Raw genomic sequence first — 10,430 nt, 5'->3', positions numbered from 1 at the left:
AGGATTTCTGATTTGGAGAATTGGGTTTTCAGCCATTTTTTCAGTGCTGTGGGGTTTTGGAATTGGGGGATGAATTGCTGTACAACGAGCTGAGGAGCAGAAGCAGTTAGGAAATGGCCGGTATCTCAGCCAAGTATGTTTCTTACACCTCACCAAGCTTCAGCTTGGACTCTGCACCCCTCTCAAAGGAGACGGATACTGTACCTAACTTCTGTTAACTGTTTAATTGTCCATATACTAGGGGACAACAAGTTAGAAATTACATTTGCCTCGGGTGGGGAAGAGGGAAGGGTACCAGGGCTTGAAGGTACCATCCACAAAGTGCCCTGGAAGGTAAACAGAGGAATGGACTAGACCTCCTTAGCAGGCCGTCCAGCAATGGATGCTGCATGAGGAGAAGGTGGACCTGAGGCAAGTCCCTGGAAGATAGGTTCAGCCTTGGGGTAGGTGTGGGAGGAGAGAGGAGGGAACTGCCTGATCTGTCCACCAGGTCTCTCTTCCTTCACTGTTCATAGTCCCCGGCAGTGTAGATGTTGAGAGCATGGAAGCTGGTGGCCCGGCTGCTGGGGAGGGCGTAGGGTGTTGCCCGGGAGCGGGCTCCCACGTAGATGCTGTGATAGGAGAGGTGCTTGTAGGGCAGGGCCCCTGATGCTTCACTCAAGGGTCGTCGAGCAAGGCACATATCTGGGAGGGTGGCGGGTGTGACCAGGGGTGGGTGCTGCAGCTGGGAGGCTTCTCTGAAGAGGGAAGGAGGGAGGTGATGATTGCTGGCAAACCCTAGAAAAACAGAAGGAGCTTAGAGCTGAATGACTTCCCTGGCCAACCAAAGTCAGTCCCTACACAGCATGACTCACTCCTGGAAATATTTAAGTCTGCCACTTTTTCTGATCCTGCCAACTCGATCCATTCTGTTAATCAGAATGGCTAAGCCGTCAGTGACTGAGAAATTTGCTCCAAACTTCAACCCCTGTGGTTTACCTCCATTCAATCTCACTAAGAGCCCAGGCTCTCTGCAGACTATGCCATGGCTTATACTATACCACGGCGGCGGCTGAAAAGCTGCTTTTGGGTGGTTGTGGCTCCATATTTGTAGCGATACCGTACGCATACACTAACTGCGTGGTTTGGCTAGGTCATGTGGTTGGTTTCTATACCAGTGGTTCTCTCAGTGCAGATGTGGCACTTGTTTAGAAGGTGACCGTGCCACCTTGCTGAACAATGTAATTGCTACTCGCATGCTCTACTGAGATTTCACATAGAACTGCATGAATATGACTACACTGCAGTTAGGAAAACAAAAAAAAAAAAAAAACTGCATATGAAGAAAAGCATATTGAGCAAAATATCCAGAAGATCATAGGGTGAGCAAGAGAGATATTATTTGTTAATAGCATTTTTACACCATCTAATATTTCAGACATCTCCAAGATGTTATGCTACGTATTTTGGTGTTTCTGTATTGTAAACCACCCTGTTATCCTCGGATAAAAGGTGGTATAGAATAAATAAATAAATAAATAGAATTTAAATAAAATAAAATAAAAATAAAAGATGTCAAAAGATACAAAGAGCACTGAGAAGCTGCTCCCTCGTCACTGGAAGCCCTTACTTTGCAGCATTCCCTCTCATTAGAAATTATTGCATGTATGATTCTTAGCTAATTTTTGCACACATAAGCACCAGAAACTCGAGGGACAGGAGAAAGTTGAGATTATTAGCATCAAACATTTAAGTTTGTGCCTGAGAAAAATCTGGACCAAAGTCATGATGGTGACCAAACTCAAGAAGGAGACCCTGCCATCTCTCCATAGCCCCACCATGCCCTGTACCTTCCCATGGCCTGTACCTTCTACATGCAAGGCTCACTTCCCATTTGCTTTTTTCACCTTACCCTTTTCTGTGGTTTCTTGAAGCTGGGCTAAGGGAGCCGCACCCCCATTTCGAGATAAGCAGCCTAATAGTTGTCCTGGTGAGCCGGGCCTAGGCAGAAAAACAAGACGTGCACTTCATTGGTGATGGACTTTGTGGAAATAAAACTCAAACAGGACAGGCAGAGCTATAGAAGTTGTTACTGGGAGCAGTCCCAGACTTGGCTGCTTCTGTTCTCACTGCCATTATCCCTCCCATCTCCCTTTGCTCCACTCGGTAGAGTAGCTGGACGCAAAAGAGGACGGCTCCAGCACCTTTGTTTAATAGCTGTGCAGAAGAAGGCATTTCAGCCTGTGTAGGTTGCTACACATACCAGAATTCTCTCTTCTATGCACACATTAAGGGGCCACAAGCCTTGTTTTCCCTGGCATGTGGCCACCCTAGCTATTCAGGTGGCACACAGATTGTCAACACATACTGGCCGAGAATTTCCAACCCAGTGTTTGTTTCTAAAATGCATCTTCTGCCTGTCTTCCCCACTCAGAATAATACTTCTCTAAAGGTACAGTCTTATATAAACTTACCTGGTAGCAAGCACCATTGTATTCAGTAGTGCTTGCTTTTGAGTAGCCAGGCATAGCAGTTGTGTATAGCTTGCCATAAGTGACCAGCAATTTCATGTAAGTGAGTGGGTGGGTGGGCTGGTGGAGGGATGGACTTCTCACTTCCATTGCTAGTCTGCTTGGTTTCCATGCTTCCTGTGGAGGAAGGGAAATCTATCCCCGAGTTCTATTCGCCTGTTTGGTAGAAGACAACTTTGATTTTACAAGCCTGCTTAAAAGGCTTTGGAGGAGCAGCCAAATGGGAAACAAAGGCTGCTGGTCATAGCCATCTAGAGGCTAGTAACTTTTGTGGGCTTATTTACAAGGCTGATGTGTATAGGATTGCAGCCTGAGAATGGAATTTGCTCTGTTTGCAGCTACATCGCATAAGAGGCTTATCCCTCCACCTGTATTTGAGAAGGCAGCGCCATGTGCGGAGACTTACCAGTCATCTGGCTCACACTCCCGGAACCCTTTTGCGAAGGGGTTGCTAGCAATTTTCAGCTGTGTGATCTGCCGAGAGAGTGAATGAGTTTTCAAATACAGTACACACATTTTCCCTGCCGCTCCCTCTCTTGCTATAGTGGAGCTGTTGCTCTAGCTACTGCCTGAGAAAGCAACACCAGCCATGATGTTACTACTGTGGTGCATCCCGATCTATGTCACGATGCTATGAAACTTAAGCACACTACTGGGAGCTCTTTGAAAGAAGAGCAGGATACATGAATTTAGCATTCAATCCCAAGACATAGCGTTGAAGCTAAACAGGTCTGGGTGTGATTAGTACCTGGATGGGGGACGACCTGGGCACTACAAGCATGCCACTTTGGATTCTATGAGGGATATAGGTGCGATGTACAAAAGCGAAATGGATATTTGTACATTGATTTCTCCATGTACGTTCACTTTTTATCCTTGCAACAATCCTGTGATATAGGTTATGTTGGTGACTTAAGGCTACCCAATGAACGCCATGACTGTGTAGTTTTACAAATAACACCTTCTCAGTTCACAGCTATCTCTAAACCAGTGTTTTTCAACCTTTTTTGGGCAAAGGCACACTTGTTTCAGGAAAAAAATCACGCGGCACACCACCATTAGAAAAAAATTAACTCTGTGCCTATATTGACTATATATAAAGTAATTCTCTTGAATAGGAATCAAATAAACACAAAGAAAGTATTTTATAATTACTTTATTATGAAATAGTAAGTAAACAGAAATATGAAAAATTATAAAATACTTTATTTTTAAATCTTTCGAATTTTTCAATTTTTCCCACGGCACACCAGGCAACATCTCGCGGCACACTAGTGTGCCGCGGAACAGTGGTTGAAAAACACTGCTCTAAACATTAGGTAAAAGGTAAAGGTACCCCTGCCCGTACGGGCCAGTCTTGCCAGACTCTAGGGTTGTGCGCCCATCTCACTCTATAGGCCGGAGTCTGGCAAGACTGATCCGTATCTACTTGCACTTTGACATGCTTTCGAACTGCTTGGTTGGCAGGAGCAGGGACCGAGCAACGGGAGCTCACCCCATCGTGGGGATTCGAACCGCCGACCTTCTGATTGGCAAGTCCTAGGTTCTGTGGTTTAACCCACAGCGCCACCCACATCCTCTCTAAACATTACACCACACTAAACAATTAAAGGCAAACATTGTAGTAATTATTACGGCACCGTGAAAAATGCATTAGGAATGCTGCACAGCTTGGATTGCACAGCAAAGGGTGCCAGTGTATGTATAGATCTGTTTACCGGCCTCCACCAGCCACACTTAGTCCTGTCCCAATCCTGATTCTCTCCAATAGGCCAGCTCTCCCATGTGATTCTGACCAGTGTCACCAGAGGGCTGTGCATACGTGTTCTCTCACCCGGTGGTTCTGATAAGCTGTCACTGCCATGAACTGAGTCTCCGTGAAAATGAAGGACTTGAAATTCTCCTGGGCATAGCGCTCGCTATCTGGCCGTGGATCTACCACCACCACATGGAAGCGTGGCTGGTACCTGTGCATGGAGTTCAGGATGATCTGTTTGATCAAGACAAAGCAACATTTCAGATGGCTGTTCAATACATGGGCTCTCATTTAACAACTCTCGTTTACACACCCAGGAACATCAAACGACTCCCACGCCCCATGCATATTCCACATGCAAATATATTCCCTGAGTGGTGCACAGTGTAAGTGGGAAGTCCCATAAATACACTCACACTCTTGCAAGTTGTTTTCATTTTAAGTAGTAGGAACATAGGTAAAGGTAAAGGGACCCCTGGCCATTAGGTCCAGTCGTGACCGACTCTAGGGTTGCGGCGCTCATCTCGCTTTATTGGCCGAGGGAGCCAGCGTACAGCTTCCGGGTCATGTGGCCAGCATGACTAAGCCACTTCTGGCGAACCAGAGCAGCGCACGGAAACGCCATTTACCTTCCCGCTGGAGCAGTACCTATTTATCTACTTGCACTTTGAGTTGCTTTCGAACTGCTAGGTTGGCAGGAGCAGGGACTGAGCAACGGGAGCTCGCCCCGTTGCGGGGATTCGAACCGCCAACCTTCTGATCGGCAAGTCCTAGGCCAGGGGTCAGCAACCCGCGGCTCCGGAGCCGCATGTGGCTCTTTTACACCTTTGCTGCAGCTCCGGGGCAGATACTAGCAAGGGGAGGAGGTGCATTGTGCGCCCCAACACTCCCCACTGTGGCGGGCGCTGTACTGGCTGTGACGTCGCATGGGGGCGGTGTGTGCGTTAGTCACGCACCGTCCCGACGTCACCTTCCCTCCCGCTGTCAGATCGCGGTTCCGGAGATATAGGTTTTACGGCTCCCAGTTGTTGTTGTTTTCGGAAACAGGTCCAAGTGGCTCTTTTTGTCTTAAAGGTTGCAGACCCCTGTCCTAGGCTCTGTGGTTTAACCCACAGCGCCACCCGCGTAGGAACATACCTGGAGATGCCAGGGACTGAACTTATAAATACCACCAGGTTACATTTATTATGTTACATACGATGCATATTTTTATGCTCACTCCCATTTTTCTGAGATAGGAAAACTTGCAGGGAAGCAGTGTTAACCCTGATTTGGTTTCCCTCCCTTTAGGTACAACTAAGTATAGTGCCACCAGGTGACTAAACTGTATAATGACACTATCTGCAAAGACACTGCACAATTAACTTACATGGCCATTGTCATCCATCAAGTTGTTGGTGAGCTTGAGCTTGTCAAAGGAGACAATCTGCCTCATCCACTGGCCTCCCTTGGCAGGGGAGTCAGGGTGGAAGTGAACCCGGCCAGGTGTCGCAGGATCTGCCTTGCCAGCTACCAGCCAAGCGGAGCTGTGGAAAGCGTATCTGCAGGGGAAAGGCATTATGTTGAGGCAGGCCCCTTCCTTCCCTACCTGATTGAGGACCTGCAAGAGTTTGGAGGGTGGGTGGGTCTACTACACTTGCCTTGGTGTGCAGCTATACCTGTATATAATTCCAAACTACAGTTAAGGGGGGGAGTCCAGTTTGTTTTGTTGTGTATATAGAATTCAAGCATATTTTTATGCGGCATTCTACAGCAAGGTAAAACAAGAGGCAGGATTCATGTATAGCAAACATTCAGATTGAGAGGCTTAACAACCATGAAAATTTCTGAACAAGCATTTTCAGTGCAGGGAACAGCAGAAGCTGCAAAGTCAGAATAGCGAAAAAGGAAAATAAAAAGGGAAATTGGAATTTTCACATGCAGTACTGCATATAACATTGCATTTTATCCTTCATGTACATCATAAGTTCAGAGACCATCTTGGCCACCATTAACTAATTCCAGCCCAATTTCCTGTATGTTCTTGGTGGGCAACTAATACTGGCAAGATGTCACATTGACGAACTGTACTTCCCTCACCCAAAGTGGTCTGATGCCAAGTGCCTCTGGGATTGGCTACAGAGAGCCAAACCTGGCCAGAGCGTTAATGCAAGAATGCATGCTGTTTTCCTGCAGAAACTTTCCACGTGCAAATCCCTTCTACATATTAAGTGGTGCAGAAAACCGCTGGGCTGTTTTGTGTGTTGTTAATGGTTTATCAGGGTTTTCTTTTGGCTTGAAACCCTTCCGCATTCCCTCTGTAGTTTCCTCTTCCCTCCAATCTCACACATCATCACTCACCAACCCTTAAACTCACGTGTGTGTGTGTGTGTGTGTGTGTGTGTGTGTGTGTGTGATGTCTACTCCAAATCTCTACATCTTTTTGTGTTTTACCAAACAGATGTGTCCTGGCTCAGTGCAAGGGTGGAGTTGACTGTTAGGTTTCTGTTTGTGCCACTGTGCAGTGCTTGGAGTCATAAGACTCTGTTTACATTCCAGAGATTCCAGACTGTTGGAAGTCTCATGGGAGATGGGAGATGGATGTTGATATTACTGGTTTCCTGTTCCTTTGTTCCAGTTGCCTCTCTGCTTTCACAGAGAGAGGATGTATACTCTTTTCTGTCTGCGTAGTTAGAAATAAAACTCTTTAGCAATGTAGCTCATACTTTCTCGTCCTTCAGCTGCTGCTTGAATACTCTGCGTAATGGGAATGTGCCTGGAGCCTCATCAAAGGCTTAGGTCATTAATCATTGTCGGAAGGGGTTCCGGAGACTCGACCGGAGGAGTAGCTTGGTAGAACGGAGATTCCAACATTGACTATATTCCATTATTAGGCTGCTCTCCACCCCTTCTAAAGGGTCTAAATAGCACTTAGTTCCCATTAGGGATAGTGGTTAATTTGTACAGTTAAATCCCACCTGGAAGCTACTTCTCATAACTCTGATGGGGTCAAGGGGTTACTGTGGGGTAACTTAGTGATGAGGGAAGTAGTGCATTTTAATTTTGATATTTCCTTTATTGCTACATTCCAGGGCAAGATTTGAAACTTGATTCTGGAACAGAAGTTCAGCTCAATTTAAGGCTTGATTCAATTAACACTCTACACAAAGGGCACAGATTTTTTTATATTATTCCATTCATTTGATCAATGTAGGAACATGTACATATCTGGAATACAACAAAACAGCAACGAGCAGCTCCATGTAATAAATCAACACGTCTCCTGCAGGTTTAAAAAGTCAGGGTGCCTCAGTTCAGAACTCCCTGCTACTACCTCTGAATTTATAGAAATCCTTCCATTAACACTTATCAGGCCTAGCCACACACCATGCCTTCTGAGTCTCACTGGGGCCTAGCTTGCTCTCGCTGACTGGCTAACTAGCAGAAATGGCTCCAAACTCATTGTCCCAGAGCCAGGCCCAGGCCATACCGGTATCTCTTGTCGTCCAAAGGCACGAAGTCCATGAGCAGCACATAATCAGCCAAGGGATCCATGCCAGATATCTTCACCTGGAAGGTGGGGAACATCCTCCTGCCAAAGGGAAAAAGGAGTTTGCCGGGTAATTCTGCTTTCCCACTGCCCACTAACCTCCCTCCATCTTACCCAGGGTAGGGCAAGGGTAGCCAACTGTGTGTCTTCTAGATGCTGTTGGACTCTCCTCAGCCCCAGCCAGAGTAGCCAGCGGTCAGTGATGTTGGAGACTAGCAACATCTAGAGAACATCACATTGCCTACTGCTGAGGGAGATGCCCAGGGCCTTTTGCAACAGGCTACAATAGCTTAAGGCAGGGTAGGGAGGGGCTGCAGTCCTTAGAGCAATGGTTCGTGGTTTCTTGCGCATTGTGGTGGGAAGCCCACCTCAGGCTTTGTTGCAGGGGGCACAATAAACACCCTTGGATCACACTGTCCCTGATGGTACACAGAGAGTTGTGGTGCAGTTTGTAACTGTAGGAGTTTGCTCCACTTAAATAGCAGACCTGCACATTGTTTTGGGCTGTGGTCCTGGGAGTTGTCTGAAAGATAATCTCTTTCCCTACAAACACTCCTGGACATTAAGAACAGCAGAGGGGGCTCTACTGGCTGTTCTGCTGCCCTCAGAAACTCAGGGTGGAGATGGTCCAGGAGAGGGCATTCTTTGCGGCAGCCCCTAGGTTGTGTAGCTACCTCCTCATATAGGTGAGCCTGGCAGTTCGGCTATACAATTTTCAGCAAATGCTGAAAAGACACCTCTTTACTCCAACCTTTGACACTTGAAATATATAGTTTACACATCTGATTTTGGTGTGTACCTTAAGGTGAAGGGCAGGTAAATAAAAACAATGCCAAATGCCTGAATAAATGGGTATTCCATTATATAGGGCACATTATTAAGGACATTGTAATTTGGTGTTACTCCTTAATGTCAGACTAGTAAAAGCTAAGAAGGATTATTGTAGTTCCTGTTTAGTCGCTTTATAGATCAAAGCTGTGTTTTTAATCCTTAATCCTTGGACCAAAGAACATTATACCTACCGCCCTGCCTTGGTGACAATCATCTCAGTGCCAAGGCTATTGAACTCCTCCCAGAGACTCCTCATCTCCAGTTGCACAGTGACGCCAGAGACACACTGGTTTTTCCTGGCCAACTGGGAGCTGACCCCTTGCTTTGCTGCTCCCTCCACTTCATACTGCTCAAACTCTGGCGTTGTCGCCAGCAGGCACGGTGCTCCCACAGGGCTTGGTGAGAAGGGGCAGCCATCGGACGTCAGCACACTCAGGCTTGCGGCGATGAATGCTGGGGATGGAGAGAAGGACAACTGGCATAATGGCTATATTATGACTATGTCAGACCTTTGCTCCATGTTGTCAGCATAGACCGAAAGCGGCTTTATTAGATTTCAGACAAGGGGACATTCTTAGCCCCACCTGGAAACGCCGGGGATTGTTCCTGTGAGACGTTGGCATGCAAACAGATGCTCTACCACAGAGCCATGCCCCTTCAGCTCTGACATGAATGACTGTAGCTCAGGAACCATCTGCCAAAGGAGGATGCTGACTCTGAGGCTACTCCTTCCCTGCAGTTGCTTCAGGCAGAGCCATAGCTATGGCGGGGAACACTAGCTAGGTTCTTTGCCCTGGGTAAAGCATCCAGAGGGGTGCCATTGAGGCTCCCAGCCTGTGTGTGTACGCAAATGTGCATGTGTTGGGAGGTGCCAAATTGGGATGAAATACAGTTTAGTTTCACCCCTGGCTTCAGGGTTACAATGAGGGCTCAGCCCCACAAAATGACTATTGGGGGAGAGAACTGGGCTCAGAGGTATCACACCAGAAGGTCCACATGCGTGGACTGTCTTTGAGCCCACCTCTTTCCTTCTTCCCAGTCTGCAAGAGGGGTGGCGGTAGATGGCTGACCGGCCTCCCTAGAGGAAGGGCTCATCAATGCTTTCCTTTGCTCCGTGCTTTCTAGGCACTTGTCTGGGCTTTCCAAGTCCATCTCTGAGCAGCTGGGTTTTCTTGTCCTGGCCCTTTCCCCAGGAAAACCTGTGCTTTGCCACTGAATTGGAGCAAACAGAAAGCCACGGAAAACCCAGTTACTGTTTGCTCCAATTCGTTGGTAAAACACCAGGACAAAAAGCAAAACAAAACAAAACCCTGCTCAGACAAAGACCTGGAAAACTCAGACCTGTGCCTAGAAATGTGACACAAAAGGGAATGTGGATGAACCTGAATTCTGCCTGGCTTAGAAGCTCCCATGCACCCATACCATGTCTCCTCAGACCCATGGCTAGTACCTGCTTTCCAGTGGCACGAGAGAAGAGTATGGCTGTCCTGCATGCTCTAGGCAGTTTAGAGAGGACACCAGAGTCCAGTAATCCAGCACTCCACCCCACTGACACCCCACCTGACATCTAGTTTGGTCCTGTAACTCACTACCAAGGCCAGCCCTCACATATAACAGGGACTGGTGTTGGTGGGGTTCTACTTCAGGCAGCAAAATGTATTGGGTCTGCACTTAATAATATTGCTACAGACTGCTGTCTGCAGCAATCAGTGTAATGGGGCTATGCCACTCACTTAACCGCTCTGGCTGAGTCAACAGAATATCGGTGCAAACGTGCCAGTGGAGCCCATCTGGCACTCCTGCC

The 10,430-nt window shown here is 47.3% G+C and overlaps 1 protein-coding gene across 1 annotated transcript; it reads right to left on the bottom strand.

Annotated features, from left to right (window-relative positions):
- Positions 1–53: 53 nt before the first annotated feature.
- TBX10 (T-box transcription factor 10) lies at positions 54–10,067 on the bottom strand. Its single transcript, XM_028740221.2, has 8 exons — positions 10,049–10,067; positions 8,818–9,079; positions 7,736–7,837; positions 5,636–5,807; positions 4,345–4,500; positions 2,917–2,984; positions 1,892–1,980; positions 54–777 (listed from the first exon to the last, which is right to left on the bottom strand). The coding sequence occupies exons 1-8, from the start codon at positions 10,065–10,067 to the stop codon at positions 503–505; spliced, it is 1,143 nt and encodes a 380-aa protein (XP_028596054.2). The 3' UTR covers positions 54–502.
- Between the last annotated feature and the right edge of the window lie 363 nt (positions 10,068–10,430).

This window comes from Podarcis muralis, chromosome 1 (genome assembly GCF_964188315.1).
Source record: "Podarcis muralis chromosome 1, rPodMur119.hap1.1, whole genome shotgun sequence".
Taxonomy (NCBI): domain Eukaryota; kingdom Metazoa; phylum Chordata; class Lepidosauria; order Squamata; family Lacertidae; genus Podarcis; species Podarcis muralis.
The sequence above is the reverse complement of the archived record's forward strand: the minus strand, read 5'-3'. Positions and strand labels throughout refer to the sequence as shown.

What these genes read in the sequence shown, in the direction of transcription:
- TBX10 (XM_028740221.2), bottom strand. An exon ending in GAGTGTGAGCCAGATGACTG is followed by an intron (nt 1,981 to 2,916) that starts GTAAGTCTCCGC and finishes TTTTCTGCCTAG; the next exon opens with GCCCGGCTCACCAGGACAAC. An exon ending in TCAAGAAACCACAGAAAAGG is followed by an intron (nt 778 to 1,891) that starts GTAAGGTGAAAA and finishes CTGTTTTTCTAG; the next exon opens with GGTTTGCCAGCAATCATCAC.